The sequence below is a fragment of the Lemur catta genome, chromosome 1 (genome assembly GCF_020740605.2).
Source record: "Lemur catta isolate mLemCat1 chromosome 1, mLemCat1.pri, whole genome shotgun sequence".
Lineage (NCBI taxonomy): Eukaryota > Metazoa > Chordata > Mammalia > Primates > Lemuridae > Lemur > Lemur catta.
In genome coordinates this window covers 82,910,534-82,934,347 of record NC_059128.1, presented here as the reverse complement: position 1 = coordinate 82,934,347, position 23,814 = coordinate 82,910,534, and the positions used below count along the sequence as shown (strand labels likewise).

The 23,814-nt window shown below is 42.2% G+C and overlaps 1 protein-coding gene across 1 annotated transcript in view; it reads right to left on the bottom strand.

Annotated features, from left to right (window-relative positions):
* Positions 1-527: 527 nt before the first annotated feature.
* Positions 528-23,814, bottom strand: part of SLC27A2 (solute carrier family 27 member 2) — a 38,384-nt gene continuing 15,097 nt past the window's right edge. The window contains exons 3-10 of the mRNA XM_045528947.1: positions 23,470-23,628; positions 22,385-22,509; positions 12,229-12,423; positions 9,383-9,473; positions 8,586-8,784; positions 6,698-6,795; positions 3,017-3,147; positions 528-998 (exon numbers count right to left, since the gene is read on the bottom strand). Coding sequence (XP_045384903.1) covers positions 822-998; positions 3,017-3,147; positions 6,698-6,795; positions 8,586-8,784; positions 9,383-9,473; positions 12,229-12,423; positions 22,385-22,509; positions 23,470-23,628 — 1,175 coding nt within the window. The 3' untranslated portion in view covers positions 528-821. The remainder of the gene's footprint in view (positions 999-3,016; positions 3,148-6,697; positions 6,796-8,585; positions 8,785-9,382; positions 9,474-12,228; positions 12,424-22,384; positions 22,510-23,469; positions 23,629-23,814) is intronic.

Here is a 23,814-nt window from a genome sequence, read left to right as displayed (position 1 = left end):
TAATCAGAAGATCCCAGCAGTACCTGATCTGTATTCCCACATGACAATACTCAGCTGACGGAATCTTAGTAGCTGTCCCCAAGTTTGCCACGTTCATTTGTGACCTGCTTCTCTTATCCACATTACCTGTGTGAATCCTGAGGACACTTGAGTTTGCAACCCTTGATGTAGCTAAAAACATGTATTGAAATAAATTTCTTTATCGAGGAATTTATTGAACTCTGATGTCATAGACTTAGGGTCCTGAGGAGTATAGATGGCATTATCACCTGTTTGATGATGCTGTCTGTATGCAGTGGGTGGGAGGGTTGCCTTACAGTGGAGCTGGATTTCCACTGGGTTGTCCATTGCTGATTCGCCCCTCACCCCACCTTCACCCTCTCTACCATTTTTACCTAGAATGCCATTATCATTATGAATGAGACCCCCGTGAAAAGTTACCAATGAGGCCGTCAGGCTTTGGAGTAACTGACATAGGCTTTGCATTCAGAATGAAGTCAGGAAAGAAGACAAGAGACAGTGCCATCTCATGTTGGTGTTCATCTATTTTATTATGTATTTTAAAAAATAATGGCCTCCCTCCAACCAGCTCCATGTGCAAATACAAACGGTAGGTGAACATTGAAAAATAATTAAGTCTTTTCACTTGCAAAGGTTCAGGTGTAATTAAAAAAAGTCTCCCCTTATTGGTATGCATAATTTCCTAAGCAAAAATTATACCTCACAATCTTCAGTCAAATTAAAGTTGAGTTATATCAAATGGCTGTACTAGGTCCATTCATTTTGTTTCTGGGAATATTGAGTTACCCTCTTGGGAATATTCAGAGTTTCAGAGTGTTAGCACTTATGGCATTATAAATGTCTTCAGTCATGGGCACATACATTTTTGCTGTGTCATCCAAGAAATATAAGGCATCTTTGATGACAGTGGGGTTAAAGCCCTCCTCCACCAGCGTCACTTTGCGGTGTTTAAAAGTTCCAGTAATCTCAATGGTGTCCTGAAAAACATCAAATAATCCACATTGCAGTTGTGTTTTGCAACAGATTAGGGAGCCGGGCAAAGGGAAGGGGTTGGGTATGGGGATTTGGCAACTCGTTGGCATCCCTGGCTCCTGTGAGAGCTGTGAAGTGAAAAGTTGGCTTTTTAAACATTTTTTTCAGCCAGGTGCGGTGGCTCACGCCTGTAATCCTAGCACTCTGGGAAGCTGAGGCAGGTGGATCACTTGAGGTCAGGAGTTTGAGACCAGCCTGAGCAAGAGGGAGACCCTCATCTCCATATAAAAAAACAAAAACTTAAAAAAATTTTTTTCATGTAAAAAATTTAAAAATTTTTTGCATACATAGGTAGGATATAAAAATTATTTTTAAATTGACAGATAACAGTGTATGTTTTTTTATCGTGTACAACATGATGTTTTGAGGTACATATATCTTGTGGACTGGCTAAATCTAGCTAATTAACAAATGGATTACCTCACGTAGCTATCATTTTTGTGGTAGGAGCCCGTAACGTCTACTCTCTTTACATTTTCCAGCAAAGTGAACATTTTCTGCAATACTCACAAATCCTGTTTTCAGAGTCTCCACTAGGGGGCCCTTTTTGGGATATTTTTTTATTCCCTTAAAACTTCAGGATCACCTTTGGGGAGAGAGGAGCTGCCAACAGTGAAAACTTTGTTATTGACTTCTAGTCATTTAACCCATGTTTTTAGAATTAAATTGTCAATAGCAATTGAAACAATAAGAACATCAACAAGTAAGATTTTCTTGAACCAAGTGCAGGGTTTTGCCCAGGTTTTGCATTAACTGCCTTGTGAGTTGTATTTAACTCACGCTAGTTTTGAGCCTGGGGCCTTGTGAAGCATATGTTACTCACACGTCTCTTTACCTTGGGAGCTGCATGAACTATTTTTCAAGTTGCATAAAACTCACGCACAGAAAACAATAAAAAAACAAATTTTTCATTAAATTAGAAAGGATTGTTTTGTTTTTGAAGTTTTGATTCTATTTTCATCATAATATACCATGGCCCCAAGGAATATTTTTTTTTTCTATTGTAGCAGTCAATGTGTTAATTTCTTTCTTTCTTTTTTTTTTTTTTTTTGAGACATCTCACTCTGTTGCCCAGATTAGAGGCACTGGCATCATAATAGGTCACTGCAACCTCAAGCTTCTGGGCTCAAGTGATCTTCCTGCCTCAGCCTCCTGAGTAGCTGGGACTAGAAGAGTGTGCCACCATACCCAGCTAATTTTTCTATTTTTTTTGTAGCGATGGGGGTGGGGGGGGTCTCACTCGTGCTCAGGCTGGTCTTGAACTCCTGGCCTCAAACGATCCTCCTGCCATGGGCTCCCAAAGTGCGAGGATTATAGACGTGAGCTACCTCGCCTAGCCAATTAATATGCTAATTAAAATATCTGAGGAGATTTCATTTTGATGTCTCTTCACCACCTGGTTGCAAAGCAAATGTCAGCACTTTATGAACATCAATAAAAACAGCCCTATACACACAACAATATCTGGAATCCTAAGACTTTTTTCTCAAGTCTTCAGCTAAAGAGTCACAGAGCTCAAAGTTGAAAAGTTAGTTAAGTTTTGGGTACGTCCACCTGGCTAATGATGCCCAATTAAATTTCACACCATATAAAAGTATAGGCTGTCAGTGGATTTTTCCATTCTTTAAAACTGAAAACAACAAATAGGAGGGTCAGAGCATTTCTATTTGAAGTGTCTGTCACACCTCATCGAACACGGACTTTGTGAGTTATTTGCTAAGACTGCTGCTGGATGAATTGGCCTGTCATGTTAGGGAGAAAGGGCTTAGGATTGGATTTCTGCTAGCTATATTTTCTGGTATGTATGCTTCCTTACTGATCCATGACAGGTCTTTCTGAGCTTCCTGGAAAGGGTAGTGAAAATTTGGCAAATGTGGTCACTCTGGGGGAAGGGGAGATGTTTCCTAAGAGGCGGGGAACTCCAAGACGGAAGATAATTGAACTTAATAACAAGAGATCTCACCTGTATTCTTAGAAACCGTGGCCTTGCATAAGGAGGCAGATAATCAGCAATGTGCTGGAAGAGTTTCTTTCCATCAAATTCATGGTTTTCTTTCATCTTGATGGAGGCCATGCCAATTCGGCCCTCATGACCTACAAATAAAGTGAGCAAAAATTACATGTGTTGTAGCTATTTATTTATGATGCTTTGCTGGTTCAAAGAACTGTGGATCAAGACAACATTATAGCATAGTTGAAATTTTTGTTTCAAATACGTGTTAAAGTTATTCTAAAGTGAATGTACTAATCATAACAATAATAGCTATATGTTGATTGAATCTTTGTTATATGCCAGGCTCTATACTATGTGTGTTTTATGGAATATCTCATTTAACCCTCACAACAACCTCACGAGGAGGTACAAATGTTATCTCCATCTTACAGATGAAGAAACCGAGGCTTAAAGACATTGAGAGACTTATTCAAGGTCACAGGGCAAATACTAGGCAGGGTCAGAAATTGAATCCAGGCCGGCTGGCTCCGGACCCTGTGCTGGTAATCATTATCCTTTTCCTCACCAGCCTGTAGGAGAATACTAAGTGGGAAACGGGTTGAACTGGTGGCTAAAGATTTTTTTTTTTATACTTCAGTGAAAAGTCCTTGCTTCACTGTCATGAATAATGGAATAGGGCGTTCTTTAGGTTGCAATGTCAGGTCTGTTATGCCCCCAGGCACAAACACCACCTTTGAGACTGATTTATTTAATCAAGGTTCGTAATAGCTTTGCCTGTCTGCATTTTAGAGGCTGTGGGACTTGGGGTGCAGGGGTCAGCTGTTTTGTGCCCTCCCATGGATGTCCATCTGTCCCGAGATGTGCTCGCCACAAAGGAAACACATCCTGACAGCAGGGCCATGAGTGGAGAGGAGTTCACAACATCTCCACTGTTTTTGTGTGGGGACAGTGGTAACTAGGTATTAATATATCTTCTACCTGATCCAGCAGAGCCAGCGGGAGTCCAGATCTACTTCCCTGATCTGCTTAGCTGCAACTGGAGAGAGGGAAGGAGCCTCCCTTGGTCACCTGGGCCCCAGCTTTCGAAATCTCTCCCATGGTGATTGTGTGTTTACCTATGGCGCTAAGGAAGGCAAAACACAAAAAGGAAAAAAAATGCCACCTCATTTGGTTTGCCTCTTATCTGAAGGAGAGAGGTAGGGCGCTGGACCCCCTTTCTTCAGGGGTCCCTGGCACCTATCTCAGGATCTCAGATGTCTCCAATAAGCTCCTTTTAGAAGTAAGGCAGGGGCTCCTGCAACAGATATCTCCGCACTGACTGGCCCCTTGCCTCTTGCTCTGGCAGCAGCAATGCCTGACTTGGGGCAAATGGGCCCGTTGGTTCTTGGCTGCTGCCTGAGTCTGGCGTTAGTCTGGGACTAGTTCAGCTCTGGGGGTAAGGTTCAAGACTACAGCAGTTCTGGACTGAGTCTAAAGATCAATTCTGGCTTGGGATTCTTTAGAGCTGCACTATCCAATATGGCAGCCACTGGTTATTAAAACTGAAATTAATTATAATTAAATAAAATGGAAATCCTTAGTTGTACTAGCCACATTCCAAGTGCTCAACAGCTACATGGTGGCTATTGGATACCATAATGGACAGTGCGGATATAGAACATTTTCATCATTGCAGAAAGTTCTACTGGGAATGAAAAGTTTTAGAGACTAGCTGGGCAGTTCTGGTAATGATACCTAGAAACAGTCAGTTCCACTCTAGGTCCAAACCTAGAAGTTCCCTCTTGGTCCAAAGCTGAGATCTGTGAAGGCCTTGCTTAGAATCACCCGGGGTGGGCTGATATCTCATTTTAGAAAGGCCTGTTGCATTCTAGGCTGGAATGGGGCTGGCCTCTGCAGAATCTGAAAATTTAGAATTTATCTCTAATCTTTCACTGCTGCAAGAAATCTCCTAGGATCCCAGGTGGACTTCCACCCTCTCTTTACATACCCCAGTTGGTGGGGCATTTCCTACCCCAGAAGACAAGACCATTCAACTGGTGGTCCCTCTGGTTTCAGGGGAGTTCTCAGGCTAAAAATCTGCTCCCTGGTTATTTCAATCTAGTTTTAGTTCTGATCACTGGAGCAGCACAAAACATATCTGCTCCTCATCCTACCTGACTGTCTTGCCAACCACTGGAAGACCATTAACCTCCTCTTCTTCGTTCTAGATTAGTGGCTCCCAAACCTTACTGGTTATTAGACTGACTTGGGAATTAAAAAAAGACATGCAGATTCTGAGTCCCAAACCCCAGAGGATCTTGATCCATAAGAGTTGGGATTTAAAAAGTTTCTCAGGTGATTCTGATAATTGGTCAACTTTTTGGAACCTTCTTAGACTTTAGTGTTGTTGTTTTTTTAAATTGTGGTAAATAACACAAAATTCATCATTTTACCTGTTTTGAAGTGTACAATTCTATGGCATTTAGTAGACTCACAATGTTGTACAATCATCACCAGTATCTTTTTTTTTTTTTTTAGACAGAGTCTTGCTCTGTCGCCTGGGCTAGAGTGCAGTGGCGTCAGCCTAGCTCACAGCAACCTCAAACTCCTGACCTCAGGCGATCCTCCGCCTCAGCCTCTGAGTGCTAGGATTACAGGCATGAGCCACTGTGCCCAGTCTGACATCTATAATTAATAAGATTTATTGTCACAGCAACCCTCATGTATATATTTGATAAATATATGTTTAGTATTGATGTAATTAAAATGAATTAGTTCTCTTGAGAATCTTAACTGCAGGTCTAGAATCATCTCTAATTTTAGTGATTTGCTTGTAGTCAAATAGCCAGCAGGTGTTACAGCCAGGACTCAGGGTCAGCTCTCGGCCCTCCACTCTGCTGGCAGAAGCACATCTGCAGGTGAGGTGGTGGTGACAACACTTTGTCATGATTTTGAAACTTATAGGGGGGTGAACTGGAGTTAGAAACTTTAAAAACAAGAGGCTGGGCTGGGCATGGTGGCTAACGCCTGTAATCCTAGCACTCTGGGAGGCTGAGGCGGGAGCATTGCTTGAGCTCAGGAGTTCGAGACCAGCCTGAGCAAGAGCGAGACCCTGTCTGTACTAAAAATAGAAAAATTAGCCAGGTGTGGTGGTGCATGCCTGTAGTTCCAGCTACTCAGGAGGCTGAGGAAGCAGGATTGCTTTAGCCCAAGAGTTTGAGGTTGCAGTGAGCTATGATGATGCCACTGCACTCTACCCAGGACGACAGAGTGAGACTGTCTAAAAAAAAAAAAACAACAGGCTGTACAAAATCAGCCCCTTCCCAGTTTTTTCTCCTAGCAACTGCAATTGCTCTTATTGATACCTCCTAGTTCAGAGGCCAAGACAGTACTTCCCAGCTCTCAAGCATGACATAACTTTTCTTAGGTGTGCCAAACACAGCATGGGACCTTGTACTTCCGAGACTTAGTTTGCCTGAGAGCCCAAGAACAGCTGGGAGCTGAACCACAGAGGGAAGCCACGTTCAGATGTACTGAGTTGGCTGCTGTAATGGAACATAAGTCAGACATAAGCTCCTTACTCCCTGGTGGCTGAAAGAGTTGTTTAATTCTCTGGGTGGCAGGAGAAAATAATGACAAACTTTGCCCTGGGATTAAAATTATGTTCAGTTACTGTGTGGGTTTAGGCAGAGATTTATATCTTGTGTATACCTGGCACAGGCACTCCATACACATTCACTTCTTGGACAAAATCAACCAGTCCTACTATGTCAGCGACTTCAGTGGTGGCCACATTTTCCCCTTTCCACCTGGAAGAAAAGGCAAGGTAAGCAGAGGTCATTGGTGGCTTCTGGCCCAGATTGTAACGACAAAGAGCAGGTGTTTCCTTCAGACCTCTGCAGGGTAGCTGACCTTGTCTTCCCCATCTTGGCCCCCTAAACCCCCAACTTAGCTATGGGTGAGGTATCCTGCTTGAGACATAAAAGGCAAAGTTATATGCCCAGACAATGAAATAGGGAATTTTATTTTATTTTATTTTAGAGACAGGCTCTCGCCCTGTCTCCTATGCTGCAGTGCTGTGGTGTGACCACAGCTTGCTGCAGCTGTGAACTCCTGGGCTCAAGGGATCCTCCCACCTCAGCCTCCCAAGTAGCTGGGACCACAGGTGCATGCCACCATACCAGGCTAATTAAAAATAATTTTTTTTTGAGATGGGGTCTTGCTATATTGCCCAGGCTGGTCTCAAACTTCTGGTCTCAAGTGATCCTCCTGCCTTGGCCTCCTGAAGTGCTGGGATTATAGGTGTGAGCTACTGCACCCAGCCAAAATGTGGAATTTTAGTCTTGTCACATGAAACATGATACACAGAAGGATGTTGTTCTAATGTTAAAATACAGCCTTGGCTAAGAAAGGCACTGGAAATCAGACATAAGTCTCAACTTCTTGCTGTGTTTAGACCTCTCACTTTTCTCATTGATAAATTTAAGTTGTTATTTAATCCAATTAGTTAAGTTCTATAATAGAATTTCATATTTGTATTTCAGGGTCTCAGGCCAAAAAGAAAGCTTTTGTTTAAAAAGGAAAAAAAAATCATACGTTAGTTGCAGGGAGATTATACTGTTAAGGCCCAACTAGGTGCTATTTTTCACTTAATAAAGAGTTCAATTTTGTTTTACATAAATACTTTAAATCTCCCACAAGTATCTTCTTAATGACCTGAAGGTGGGATAAAATAATGACATGGAGCCTGAGTCACAGAATATTAGAGATGGAAGGGACCCTGAGGATCACTGGGACTCTCATTTCATGTGTGAAAGAACTAGGTCCAGAGTAGACACCTGCCTTGATAACACTGCTGGCCGGGGGCACAGAGGAGCCTGGTTCTCCTCATTCAACCCCGAGAGATCTACCTACTGCAGTCAGACAACTTCCTTCCCTTCCTCATTCAGTCATGGAAAAAGTAATTATGTATGTCAGGCACTGTGCTAGGCGCTGGGGGTGAACAGGGAAACCTCCCTCAGGGGGTTACATATGATGAAAGCTGTGTCAGGAGGCTGGAGGACTGCGCTATTGTTAAGAATTAATTTCGTGGTCTGTTAGAAAGACTTTTAGGCTTCCTAGTGCTGACATGGGGGTTTTGTGGGAAAGCAGCTGGCTGGGGACGGAGGGAGGGGAGGGACTCTGCACCCCTCACCTCCTCTTCAACCTGATCAGCTCCACATTAACTTGCATTGGATTTTATCTGAAGAAAAGCCCCATGACTGGAAACTGTGTGAATATCCCTGGCTGTCCTAAGAGTGACCAGTAATAACACAGGACAAACATGAGGAGTTAAAAGGACGTCAGTCTCCAGAACTCTGACACAAGTTTCCTGCCTTGCTCTCTTCTGGTGTTGCTCAGCCAAGTTAACTGTGCACTGCAGAGCAACACTGCACACGCTTCACTCCTTGTTCTCTGGGAACACAGAAGGCTGAACTGACACGCTAAAGAGACAGAAGGGAATGAAACACCATAACCAAAGTGGAATGCGATTCCAAATCTGGAGGAAGCTGAACTGTACATGTGTTTTCTTTTGGCTAAATAATTTAGAGAAACCCACCGGAATGTATCGCCAACTCTGTCATGGAAGTAGATGAAATTTTCATGGTCAATCATTAAGAGATCTCCGCTGTTGAAATACAGGTCTCCTTTCTTAAAGACATCTCTCAGTTTTTTCTTCTCTGTCTGAGTCTTTGCCCCCGCATAGCCACTAAATGGTGTAAGTTGTGTGATTTTGCAAACCAGGAGTCCAACTTCACCTAAGACAGAGGACAGTAAATTATTATTTTATGTACTAGAGGTAAGCACATTTATGTATCAACCTATTCTTAAAACTGATGCCATACAACCCACTAGCAATGAGCTGGCTGTAGAAAGTATCATTTTCCATGCATATGTACATATGAATTAAATATATGTTAACATATATACATCATATACACACATATATATACCACACACATACACATTATTTTATATGGCCACACATCTGTAATTCTTTTAATGCGAATATTTTACTGAATAATGACTTACACACAATTAGACAAATGCACAGTAGTGAGAGCTCACAGGTAAAGACCACCTAAAAGTAAGTATAGTTTTGCAACCATACTTACATATCCCTTCCCACAAAACACTCTGTAAGCAAGAAGTTGTTAAGCTCGGTTTAAAACTATAACTGTGTTACCTAGTGGTAAATTAGCACCTTTTGGAATTTCTGTTATTTCTGAGGATACTTAAGCCCCTCCCTTTCCCCACTCTGATAAATTTTACCACGTGGCAATAATGTTAGTCCTCAAATGTCCTTTGGTCAAGAGAAGAAAGGGCACAGGTTAATTGAACAAAAGTCCACTGTACCTTTAGGAACTCTAATGCAATATCCATTTCCATCACGGACAGGTTCATCTTTCTCCACATCATATTTAATCAGGTCATAACTTATGACTTTCTGGCAAAAGTAAAATATCATTTTGAGTACACATCATTTACAGTTTTTTTTATTGTGGTATAACATACCTACAGTACATAAAGTACATGTATCTTAAGTGTGTAAGCTGGTGAAATTTTGCATTTGTATGCACCCATGTAACTACCACCCAGATCAAGATATAAAACATGGGCGCGGTGGCTCACGCCTGTAATCCTAGCACTCTGGGAGGCTGAGACGGAGGATTGCCTGAGGTTAGGAGTTTGGGACCAGCCTGAGCAAGAGTGAGAACCTGTCTCTACTAAAACAGAAAAATTTAGCTGTGAGTAGTGGTGTGTGCCTGTACTCTCAGCTACTCCAGAAGCTGAGGCAGGAGGATCGCTTGAACCCAGGAGTTTGAGGTTGCTGTGAGCTAGGATGATGCCACGGCACTGTAGCCTGGGCAACAGAAAGAGACTCTGTCTCAAAAAAAAAAAAAAAAAAAAGATATAAAACATTTTCATTTCATCTAAAGTCTCTTCCTGCTCCTTTCTATGAAGTTAACTACTATTCTGACTTTTATTACTGTCAATTAATCTTAAACCTCAAATAAGTGAAATAAATGTATGCCTTTGTGTCTGTTTCTTTCACTCAATATGTCTGTGATACTCATTCATCCACGTGGGTATTCCTATTAATGGTTTATTTTTTTATTGCCATGCAAATTTCCCTTGTATAAATATACCACAACTTATTGATCTAGTCTCCTGTTAATGGGTATTTGGATTGTTTCTAGTTTTGGACTATTATAAATAAAGCTGTTATAAACATTCTTGTACATGTCTTTTGGTGGATATATCACAAATGGGTTTTTAAAATCTTATATAACCTTGCCACTATTAGATGTTTCACATTTCCAGGGAAATGTTATCCAACATATTTAAGAATCAAAGGCATAATTATTTCATGCCCATAACTATAAGATTAGTAAAATTTGGTCATATTTAATATAATTCAATGGCATAAAGATTTAAATTCTGATAATTCAGTAAGAACAGTAAGTACATTGTTATCTCTATTGGCAGAAAATGCAAACATGACAGTATTTGGATGTAATTATTAGCCATGATTACTGTGTCCACTGCAAGTTTATATTTAAGTCTATGTGATAAAGCAACCAATCACATGGTTTAGTATTAGCAGCTTATTAAAAAGCAAGTGACATTTATGGTCAACAAACGTAGATCTTATTTATTTGCAAGAGTGTCAAAAATTTCTGGGTGGTAACTTGTGCTTCTATCCACATCAATTTTTTTCTCAATGGGGTTTTGCTGAAAGTATAAAAACTGACAATAAAACATGGCAGTCAATGGATAAGAAAGCAAAGAACTGGTAACACACACCACCAGCTGACCCTCTCAGTGGGAGAGTAGGAAATGCATTCTGTCTGCAGCAATGCTGCCCAGTGGAGTTTTCTGCGACGATGGAAATGTTGTACACCTGCACTGCTCAACGTGCCAGTCACTAACCATAGGTGGCTAGTGCGACCAAGGAACTGAAGTTAAACTTTTATTCACATAGTTTAAAATAGCCACATGTAGCTAGTAGCTAGTGTTTGGACAGTGCAGGTCTGGAGGGCAGTGGAGGGACCTGTGTAGCGTAGCTCTGGCTGTCATTGTCAGAGAAAGTCCTTAGACTGAGGAACATCTTGAGATCAGGCCAGAATATAAGAAATGGAATGACAATTATCATTACACCTAACAATTATCCAAGGCTGTTATATGACAGGCGCTGGGCTACAGCCTCTAAGGGCTTTTTCATAAAGTTATTTAATTTACTCCTTTCAACAATCCCTTTCTCTTATTGAGTGTAGGCTAGACACTGGGCTCAATATTTTCTCTTTTTGTCTCTGTTTTACAGATGATGAAATTGAGGCCTAAGGAACACAAGTTACTTGCCCAAGGTCACTCAGCTAGTATATGGAGGTGTTGAGATTTGCTCTCCAGAGCCAGGGCTCTTGTGCACACTGATTTCTGTCCTCTCTACTCTGCCGGTCTGTCCCTGAGGACATAGGTTGCCTGGGAGTTCCAGTGTGGCTGTTCCATGACCAGGCAGGATGAGCTGCCCAGAGACCACAGTGACTTGTCAAGTCAATGGAGGCTCAGTGTTTGCTCAATATTCCCAGAATTTTGCAGAATAGTTCGTTATCTGGAATACTGACTATCTGAACACATAAATACAACGGATTGTCCAGAGACCTCAAGCAATATAATGACTGACAGGGAAGAGACTCCTATGTGAGCTGGCTTAAATATAAGAAATATCTTTCTGGTGGAATTACTAGGTAAACACGAATGTTCAGCAGGCCTAGGATGCCTGGGCCCCACCTCAGAACAACTGAATCCCCTGGGGTCCTGCATCTATGTATATAAAAAGCTTCCCAGGTGACTGTGATGCACAGCACATTTAAAGGGAAATACACTTTAAGGTGTGCCATACACTTATGGAACTTGTAACCTTCAGGTGTTTGTACAAGTATAAATGGCAACAGAAAGACTTCATATAAATTGCAGATGTCAAAGGGACCATGCATTGTTATTAGTAGAAACTGAGATGTTTTTAATTGGAGGATCCTGATTTTTTGAGGTCATTGTCACAGACAGTGAGCAAAACCTCTTGGTGATACGGGTGGGACATATCTCTGATGCTGCCTGAGTTCTGATAATGACATACTTTTTAAGAAATCTCTGCATTCTGAAAACCAGCTACATGTGCTCTCATTTTTCAATGTACTTACTCTCTGTAGGTAGTTGACTCTTCCAATAGCACCTATTTTTCTCGTGTAATTCACAAATCCAATATTGCCTTCAGTGGCAGCATAGAACTCATAAATGTGAACGTCCCCAAACCTCTTGATGAATTCCCTCCACACATCTGCTCGTAAGCCATTGCCCATCGCCATTCTCACTTTATGGTCACGATCGTTCGGTTTCTGTGGTAGGGGAAGAAGGGACCAACCTGAAACATCTCTGGAGCCTGAACTTATATATTAATACTTGCCTTTATTTTTTACATATTTAATTTATATTAACAATTGCCTTTATTTTACTACATACGTATGTTGGTTAAAAAATTCGTTCCTGCCACCTGAACACATTGTCCCCTCTCCCTCTAACACAAGGAGTATGGTCTGACAGCTTGAACTCTGAGTTCATCACCAAAAGACTTGGATTTTCCCATTTTGATTTTTAAGGAGCAAGGTGAGACAATCTGACAGAACCAGGTGATGCCAACATCTAATCCATATCCAATCTAAAGTTACAATAATGTGTTAACAGTTTTCTTGATGGGGCTGGTGAGTATCAGAGAATTTCCAGAAAGGAGGAGCCAACATGGGAAAGGTCTGTCAGAGATGGACACAATCTGCTTCCAGGAGGACCCTGGGCAGCGTCTCTCATGGTGAGCCAATGATTTTCACTTGATAATGGAGAAGAAAACTGGGAGCACAGGCCAAATGGGGAGGGGGCGGCGAGAGAGGGAGAGAGAGGGAGGGAGAGGAGGACCACTTTTTTCTTTCTTTCTTTTTGTTTGAGACAGGTCTCACTATGTTGCAGAGGCTGGTCTTAAACTCCTGATCTTCCCACCTCAGCCTCCCGAGTATCTGGTACTATAGGCCCTGTGCCGGCCTGAGAACCATTATCTACAAAGTCATTAAAAAGCAATGATGTCTGGGCCGTTGCGGTGGCTCACGCCTGTAATCCTAGCACTCTGGGAGGCTGAGGCGGGAGGATTGCTTGAGGTCAGGAGTTCGAGACCAGCTCTGAGCAAGAGCGAGACCCCCGTCTCTACTAAAAATAGAAAGAAATTAGCTGGACAACTAAAAATATATGTAAAAAATTAGCTGGGCATGGTGGCACATGCCTGTAGTCCCAGCTACTCAGGAGGCTGAGGCAGAATTGCTTGAGCCCAGGAGTTTGAGGTTGCTGTGAGTTAGGCTGATGCCACGGCACTCTAGCCCGAGCAACAGAGCGAGACTCTATCTCAAACAAAAAGAAAAAAATAATAATGTTGGGGCCTCGAGGGACTAGAGAGAAGAATCTTGATATGCCCTCATTTAACAGGGAGACCCAGCGGTCACAAGATCAGTTAGTGCCGAACTAAGGCAAAAAAAACTGGCCCCATGGGTTGGGAAGCGGAAGAGGAGGAGGAAGCTGGCTCCCAGTGGCCTCAGGTGGCCAGGGAGGAATATGCTTTGCTATAAATAAAAAGCACAAAGGAAAATCTGTTTTGGGCATAAGGATTGAAAGGTATCTCTCCTGGGTCAGCACGAAAGGTGGGGCTTGGACCAGGCCATCTTCCATTCAACCAAACTCATTTACAAGGCCCCCACGGATATGTCCAAACCAAAGGTGGTTTCAACGATATTTCATATTAATAAGGCAATTTATGTCCTCTCAGGAAATCACAGCCTGGCAGGAGAGACAGGTAAATAAATAGGTATAATTTTATCGGACAAATTCTGTTACTCTATGACCTTTATTCTAACAGAGAACAGAATGAAATGGGGTAAAAGGGCTAAGGTCATCAGGGCTCTCCTCTCAGATCATACGTGAATTTCTTTGATCCCACAGCAACTGCTTAAATTAGAGCATTTTCTACATTATTTCCTACACTGTGAAATCACTGTGGAATGGTTTTAGAATGACAGCTCCTGTTGGAAAAGAACTGTTTGAAGCGAGAAGGTGGCAGTTCTCTACAAGGGGGAGGGCCTTTGCATGGCAGTTTAAAACCACAGAGAAATAAACTCTGAATTGGTTTCCAGGCAGGAGCAGATAAGGGGCCAGTGAGGCGGCAACTATACATTTCATTTTTAAGTAGCTTGTTGGCCAAACTGAGGCGGCGAAGCTCTTTCAGGAGTCCTACCCAGAGGGCAGACACTGGCCACTGGCACAAACGGGACCTCTGAGCCATCTTTCTGAGGAGGAGATGTGTAGAGAGACCGGGGCCGCATGCCAGTGGCTCTTAACCAGGGAGTCTGGAAGAGTCACCCGAGAAGCCTTTTGAACCTGCATGAGCCCTAGACATTTCCCCTGGGTAGGAATCTATCCTCTTAATCAGCTCCCTTGATTCACAGGTCACCAAATCTATTCCCCTTTGGAATTACCAAGTACCTGTAAGTAGGGAGACCATATTCTAGTGTGCCAGGGTGAGTCCTGGCTATGCCTGTTGTCCTGACGTGCTTACCGCCTCGTGCTGCCCTTCACTCTCAGGTGTCCCCATGTGGGTAATAAGCTGTAGTGTCATCCTGCCCGTGAGGCACGATTCTCCTCAGTAATGACTATCAGTTTTCAGGGACCACGCCTGCCCCCTCCACCCCCGCTGTCCCTCCAAGAATAATAAAATAATACAAATATCTGAAGAATACTTACTTTTGCTTAAAAATAGTCATCTGACCTGGGTGCTGACCTGCTCCCAGGCCAGCACGAGAAGCTCCGAAGCAGCATTCCCGTGTGTAAACCCAAGACCTTACTTACCCCATGTGCAGCCCACGATCAAGCCTCCTTCTGCCCACTTACTTTATTTCCTTGTCTAATGGGGGGTGAACATCTGTCTCCCTCATTAGATGGTAAACTCCTTTGAGGCCAAATAGATCTCTATATCATCCCCAGTGCTTGGTTCCATGTTTTGCACGTAGCATTACCCCTGCAGTAAAATAAATAACCCCCACCAAGAAACCCTCAATTTTCCCACCCAAGAGCTAGTGGCGGGGACATCAGCACAAGGGCAGGGCTTAGGGTGCTGGAGGCCGCAGAGGCTCTGGGTGCGTGAGAAGCTGGCCAGCCTCACAGGTGCAGCTGTCACCTGTGGGTGGCAGGTAGCTGGGCTCCTAATCACAACACCATGGGCTCAGTTTTCACCATACAACTGAGGGATCTTGTTACACCAGCAAAAGGGATTAGAGCCCTGGGCTGGAAATGTTTACGCACACAAATGGGAGACCCTGGAGCCTTCTAAGATGTCTGGTTCCCAACTAAGCTTTTGTTCACCCGTGGCTGAAAGTAGAATAAGACTCGAGTTTTCCTTTCCCATAGGGAAAACAGTGTTTCTCCATCACCACAGCCACTCCTCAGAGGAACTGATTTTTAGGTCAAAGGTTACCTGCTCATTTTCTTTAACAAGGATATGACCTTCTCCTCCACATTTGAGCTAAGGTGTGACATGCAAACACACCTGGGGAACTTAAATCCGCACTAGGATTAAATGACTGATGAGGAATGAGAGGTCAGGGTGTCCAGGGAGGAATGTAGGGTGCCAGGCAATTAAGCAGAAAGCTTCCACAGAGGATTTCTCTATGTATCAGGCATTTAGTCTGTGTTATCTTAAATTTCTAAAGAACCCTAACAAAACGTGATAGCTAATAAAGTATTTGCCTTATATTACAATTGAGGAAATGGAGGCTTGGGAAGCTTAAAATAATGTGCCCAAGATCACAAAGGTAGCAAATATAATAGTTGCTCCAAAATTCAAATCCAAATCTATGTGACTTCAGAGAGCTCTTTTCCTTAATTAAAAAAAAAAAAAAAAGCAAAAAAGAGAGAGTTGACATACATACATAAATTAAGAGTCAAATAGTACTGAAAGGCTCTTAAATGCTGTGTTCATTCCACTTATCTGTCCCCACCTTTGTCCCAGCTTGCCACACAGAGGCGGACACTTTTAACTCTAGTCGCTGTTTCTTCTGATCTCCATATTTCTAAGTGAAATGCTTATTCTGCTATCTCTTGATTCAACAATTTTAGATTTCTTATTGTGTTAGGTGAGGATTAAGCTCTCTCTCATTTTTCCAGTATCACAGTTTTTGGTTACATCAATATTCAGAGCTCACATTATTTTGCCCATGATACACCACTGACGAGCCAAGTAATATACTATGAACAAATTCTTGAACACCCTTTTTTTCCCCCTGGAATTAATTGCTTCCCTGCCCATTTGCTTTATTTTCTTTGTGTCTATTTGTTAAGTCTTTCCTTACCCTCCAACAGCCTCTAAATAAAATCTTCCTCATAGTTAACTCTATCAGATGATATAATTTCTTTTTTTTCCATTATGTTTCTTTCTTTCTGCCCCAACCTGGGCTAGTTGCTTGCTAGGCCTGAAGATTCCCTTTGTCTCTCTTCCCTGGATCCTGTGTCTTCCTCTCTTTTTTCACTCTCTTGTTTTGGATGGAACATTTTCTCTAGTAACTTCCTGAAGGGGAATATGTAAGACGTAAGTTTTTTTTTTCTTTTTTGAGAATTTGAATGTCTGAAAATATTCTTATTGTATACCTGATTGATAATTTGGCTGGATATATAATTCTAGATGGGCAATTTTGAAAGTGCCACTGTGTTCTGCAGCTTGCAGTGTTGCTATTGACAAGTCAAATGTCATTCTTATAGAATCATCTCTCTCTTTTTTTGGTAGTCTTAAATTCCATCATGGTGTAATTTTTTTTTCCTCCATTAATTTTACTAGGAACTCCATTGGCTCTTTCCATCTGTCCTTCAGTCCTGGGATGTTTTCTTTCTTTCTTTTTTTGAGACACGGTCTCACTCTGTTGCCTGGGCTAGAGTGCCATGGTGTCAGCCTCGCTCACAGCAACCTCAAACTCCTGGGCTCAAGAGATCCTCCTGCCTCAGCTGAGTAGTTGGGACTACAGGCATGTGCCACCATGCCCGGCTAACTTTTTCTACATATTTTTAGTTGTCCAGCTAATTTCTTTCTATTTTTTTAGTAGAGACAGGGTCTCGCTCTTGCTCAGGCTGGTCTTGAACTCCTGAGTTCAAACGATCCTCCCGCCTCAGCCTCCCAGAGTGCTAGGATTACAGGCATGAGCCACCACGCCTGGCCAGTCCTTGGATGTTTTCTTGTATTATTTCTTTGATAATTTCCTCCTCTCCATTTTCTCTATTTTCTTTTCCTATTAAACATATGTTGGACCTCTTTAGTTGATCTCTAATTTTCTTATCTAGTCTCTCCCAATGTCCATCAATCTATCTTTTTGTTAAACTTTCTGTAAGACTTCTCAGTTTTATCTTTCAATCTTTCTATGAATTACAGATTTTTAAAAATTTTCAGGTCTTATGCATTTTATTTTTTGTAAAACACTTCTTGTTTTATAAATATAGTATCTTCTTTAATCTTTCCAAGGATATTAATTATAGGTTTTTGGAGGTTTTTCTCCTGTTCTTTGAATTGATGTTTCTTATTTTCTTTTGATGATCCCTCCTGTTGGAGGTTTTCCTCAGGTGCCTGGTGATCCTTGATGTCTGTTCCTATTCAAGAGTAAGGCCACAAAAAGATGTCTGAGCAGCCCTGTGTGTAGCAGGGGCTACTGCCAGGTGGGCTGCACTGTTGGGTGATGAGGCAGTAAGCCAATGTCTGATTTCCTTTCTGGAAAAGTTAGTTCTTCCTAAGAATGACCCTATTCTATTCTCCTGCCAGCAAGCATAAACTCAGTACTGGAGTCCCAAAAGCTGTGCAGGGGAGAGGAGTTGGGGTTCTCCCTGGCCAGTATGTAGATATTTACTCAATCTCTGTTTCTAGTGTCTCACCTCTGCCATTCTCCATTCTTGGGGTCCTTGAGGTCAAAGCTTCTTTAGTTCTTCTCCAGAGAATAAACTTCCTGTTGCCTATGGGGTAAGGGAGAGGAACAGCAGGTCTAGCTACTCCTCAGACAGATTTTCAAATAATCTTGTTTTCAAGTCTGACACCTCATCTTGCCCTTAGTTGTATTCGGTGCCTTCAATTTCTCAGCATTCAGGAAGTCAACTGGCTTCCTTCTTCTTGGCCCTGCTTCTTAAGTTTCACCTTCCTTAGCCCTGCTAGGTCACCTTCATTGCTCAGCTTTCTTTACTATGTAGTTCGTGGTTGTAATGTCTCTTCGTTTCTTAGATGATGGAGCTTTCCTTGTCTTCCTTGTTTTTGGGTGACTTCCAAGAGTTGAAAGGGCAGGAGGTCTTTACCACCTTAGGAAAACTCTAGAGTCCATGTTCTTAATAACTAACATGTTACAACTTCTGCCTGGATGAGGGCCCACCTGTTTGCTTTACAGATGAGGCCTGTCTCCTTCCAGTGTATTTTCTCCACTGCAGCCAAAAGGATGGTCTAAAAATGCCATCTGTCACATCACTCTCACACTTCAGGCCCTTTGGTCGTGATGTGTCCTGTTCACATATAAGTCTCAGCATAAAGCCCTTGCCATGTGGCCCTGCCAATAAGTCTCACCTTCTGCCACAGTGCTTGTGGCTCCCAGTGTGCCAGGTGACTTTGTTCCAGTGCACACATCCTGTTCCAGCTAGCCAGAAGCCCTTTTTTACTTGCCTGGCTGGAGAACTCTGCAGTCTTCAAAACTCACCTTCTTTGGCAAACCTTCCTGATCCTATGCTCCTTCCCTCTTTCTCTTGGCCTGTCTCCCATGTCAACCCCCAGTCAAATTTGTCACTCTCCACTCTATGCTGCTTCACACCCATCATTCTCTTTTCTACCAGCCTGAAAGTGATGCAGAGATGGAAATTTTAGGCTGGAAGGGATTATTGAATTTCAGAGGGAAGACTGGAAACATTAGGGAGGTAAGCGGAGTCTATTCAGCCCTTTCAGGGTTCTGGTCTATCTTGTTTCCCCTTGAAAATGCCAGGACTTTTATGTGTGGTCCCTGGAACTCTCCTCTAGTTCCCTCTCCTCCTCCTCCCACTCTGGTCACACTCTCAGCAGGCAGCATAAAGCCTCCTTTAGTCCCCGTGCTATAGGAAAGAAACACTCAGCTTTAGCATTATCTTGCTCCAGCAAGTAAGTTTTCCTAAATGACATTGTTTTTTAGGCAACTACACAAACAAAATGGGAGCTGACAACTGCACACTGCCAGAAATGAACCAGAATGTTCTTTCATTATAAACAGGTGCTCTGAAAGCAAAGGCCCAAATACAACACGGGACCACAGGCAAAATGGATAAAGAATATTCACCATAATACTGTAAAAATCACCGAAGTCAATAGCTTTGCTATCCAACCCCCCACTCACCCTCAGATGAGAGTGATGAACTGACTAATTTGAATATCTTCTCTTATTTCTTTCTTTGTGTATGGGGGGCAGAATTTTCATTGATTCACTCAATAAATATGTATGGGGCACCTACTATGAGTGACATACTGTCAGGCATAGAAAATAATGATAATGATACTAATGGCTACCATTTGTTGAGCATTTACTAAGTGCCAGGTATTTTGCTATGTACTTTACATACATCATCTCATATTGTCTTCATAGACCCCCTGTGAGGTAGAGCTGTTATTTCCCTGTTGGCTGATGGGAAGCCGAGATTTAGAGAGGTTAACTCTTCTGCTCAGATGGCAGAGTTAGGATTCAGGCTTATTGACTCCTGAGTCCTTGCTCTTAAGCACTGCTCTAAGTACCTAGAGCAGCACTCCTTCACTGTCCTCTGCCCTACCAAAGCAGCTACTGAACACGGTTAAGAACAGGGAGGAGAAGCACAGTGGCCTCCACCTCCCAACACTGGCCCCGGAGCCTCCTGAGGAGCTGTGCCACGTCTATGGATGGGCGACAGCTGGTTCAGCTGCTCGGCTAAGGCAGAAGTTGCTTCCCTGGGAGCCAGTGCTTGGGGGCTGTGGGTGGTGTTCACCCCTCCAGGGACAGCTCATTCTTCTAGGCAGCTCTAAGGATGAGAAACCTCCTGATTACATTGATCCAGAGCCTGCCACCATTCACTCTGGTTTTTATCCACTTTTGTTTGAAAAGTCCTTTTGCTATAATCTTTATTTAAGCTCCATAGAATCTGGGCTTCCTAGGATGACCTATGATTTAAAAAAAATCTTTAACTGGAGGATTTTTGGAGACAATTTTGATCATTTATTATAATTCTTATAAGTATTTTCCAGACAGACAGAAGTCCACAGTGGGGAAGCAATGGCAAACAGGAACTCCAGATCTATTTCTAGATTAGGGGTCATCGTGACTGTATACCAAATCATAGTATATTTTGAAGGTGAAGAACCCCAATCAAACTGTCTTTGTTTTCCAGCATTTGAGATAACATTACAAAAAAGGTGGAAGACAGAGTATGTGTGTTTGTGTGAGCCTGAAGACAGCTACACACAAATATGTTTATTTTCCTTCAGTACAAAGGAGGCTCCCATTAGACCTAATAGAAACAACACACACTCCCCAAGGAGACTTCTAACTGACGAGGGGGTGCCTTTAAGGTAGAGAAGAAAAGCCAAGTGGAAGGGCCCCATATGGATTTCTGGGTTTTAATAGAGAGGCACACAACCTTGAGGACCAGGTGGAATACTAATATGAAAAAAAATTCAATAATGACATTAACAGAAACTGCTGTGGAAAAGGTCCCAACCCAGATCACGTAAAATTATGTCCCTCATGAATCTGCTGAATCTGCCAAAAAATCAGAATAATATGTGCTAAGCCTGAACATTTTGGGGGAAATATATTACCTCCCTCAACTCAATTACCCATTTTTCAGGGGCAAGAAATGAGAGGTTCATTCATCAAAATTTGCGGATGCCTATGATGCACCAGTTGCAGGTCTTGGTGCTGCGGATCGGGCAGCGGACAGAGCCCCTGTTTGTATGAGACTTGCGTTTAAGGTGGCGTGGGGCGGATAGTCATCACATACACCTGTATGGAGTGATAAGTTCCAAGAAAAGCAGTGACAGGGTGGATAGCGAAGGGCAGGTGGCATGTTTGATGATTAGCAGGAGGAGCCTCTAACGAGGCGACTTCTGGGCCAAGACTGAGTGAAATGAGGGGAGAGAGTCCTCGGGGAAGAGCATCTTACACTTCTTTCTATGGCACACAGCAGCTAGTACATAAGTTGAACAAAATTGCTTATCAGTAGCAATTTATCAATGTAGTGATCCTTTGAGTTTGTTTTGTGTTGATTGAATAGATTCAAAGGAATTAGAATCTGGTGAGTTTACTACATTACCTAGTCCAGTGGTTCTCAACTAGGGTAGAATGTGCCTGATAAGGGACATTTGGCAATGTCTGGAGACATTTTGATCACCATGACCTGGGGAGGGGGAAGGTTACTACTGGCATCTTGTGGGTGAAGGCCAAAGATGCTGCCAAGCATTCTACAATGCACAGAATAAGTCCATATGGCAAACAATTAATGAGCCCAAAATGACAGCAGTGCCACTATTGAGAAATCCTGATCTGGTACCAAAGCCAGCCACCAGATCTCTGATGAGCTCTTGAAAACCCTATCAAGATAGCCGGACATCTGTGAACAGGGCAGATCCACGGCCCTTGGAGTTACCTTGGGGTGTCTATTCCCAGCTTGGTGACAGACTTGGTTGGTTGGTTTCAAAGTCACATGGGGACTTATTCATTAAAGAACATAAGTTTCCTGCATGCTTTTAATATAAGAGAGGCCAAGAAGACAAGATGTGGTCCCTGCCATCAAAGATGCTGCAGCCTGGGGATGTGAGGCATGAAGACAAACACCTGCAATGTGGCAAGGGCCATAAGAGGGTAGAAATAAAATGAAGTAGTGGAAAGGGGTAATGACTTTTGTTGGAGTGACCCAAATAAATTTAACATATGAGGTATCATTTGCACTGGGCTTAGACAATGGGTTTTAGTAAACAGAGAGGGAAACGGAAGTTATATTAGGTAGAAGTTCAGATGTAAAAACAGGTAAAAAGGCAGGGAATAATAATAATAATAATAATAATAATAATAATAATAATAATAATAACAACTGCCATCTAGTAAGCACCCTCTATGGAGCAGATGTAGTGCCAAGCACTTTATCATGATAAACAATTGCAATCTAAACTCAATGCTGATATACATGAATCTGCTGAAGGCTGGCATCATCCAAAGTGACTTGAATTTCCATTTCAAAAAGATATTAAAACATGGAGAGTGTTACCTGGGGTGAGTTGCATAAATACCGAAGCAGTTCACCAATATACTGAATGACAGTGGCATTGTATTTTCTGCAGTCATCCCAAAATTGGCTGGCTGAGAATTTAGCCCGCAAGGCAATAGTAGCACCTACAGAGAAAGCATAGAAAGTGTTAACAGAGAAATGATACAGTTGGGAAGTTAGCAGGTGATGGCTAAGGAGTGCGAGGTTGTCTTTTGGGTTGATGAAAATGTTCTAAATTTGATTATTATGATGGTTGCACAGTCCTGTGAATACACCAAAAGCCATTTAATTGCATACTTTAAGTGAATTAATTGAATTATATCTCAATGAAGTTGTTTTAAAAAAAAGCTACAAAAATTCTCCCAATTACATTTCTCATCTTTGAGAGGCAGAAATTTAAAAATAAATTATATTCACAAACAAGTATTGAATACCTATTATATTCAATGCAAAAAATGAATAAGGCATGGTTTTGTCCTACAGGGGCTTCTAACCTATGGAGAAGACACAAAAAAGTCATTCTAATAAAAGTCAGCTTGCAGTAAGAGGTTCAAATGAGGCCCTAAGGAGGAGACAAAGCGAGAGAAAGAGAGATATTAGTTCTGCTTGGAGGCAAGGGCTGAGAAAGGGTAGAAATAAAATGATGTAGCGGAAAGGGGTAATGACTTTTGTTGGAGTGACCCAAATAAATATAACATATGAGGTATCACTTGCACTGGGCTTTGACAATGGGTTTTAGTAAACAGAGAAGGAAATGGAAGTTATATTAGGAAGAGGGAGGACCTGAGTTCAGCCTTGAGAAATGCATATAGAGAGAGATAAAGACCTAAAATATTTTAAAGGAGTTTCATTCTTGAGATACTGAACAGTTATATCAGTATATTATTAGATAAACAGGGTGAGAAAATGTAAGTTATTTTAGATACTTGCTTGCAATATGTAAGCCAAATACCTTTGTTATTAATGCAAAATTAAACTCTGTTCCTAGCAGACAGGAAAAGTAGCTAAATTTTATATTACTTTTCCCTGTGAGCAGATGTGAATGTGTACTGGCCTTTGATGCCCTGTTGAGAGAAAATGCTTACCAGTCACGATACATCCATGTATGCCAACCAGAAGTGCAGCACTATGGTACATGGGAAGAGTTACATACATGACATCATCTGTCTTCAACCCAGCTGTTACAGCAAGGCCAGTTCCGAGCCATATGCGGTGATGATTGATCATGGCAGCTTTTGGGAGACCTTTGAAAAGATACAAGAGAAGGCATGAGCGAACCAAGATTGGCCATTTACAGCTGGGGGAGTGGAGACCTGGCTTAGGAAACTTCATCTTCCTGTGCTTAGAGAATTGCATAGGGAAGGGGCATGACCAGTTAGACCAGGAGTTGGCAAATTTTTCCTATAAAAGACCAAAAGGTAAATGTTTTA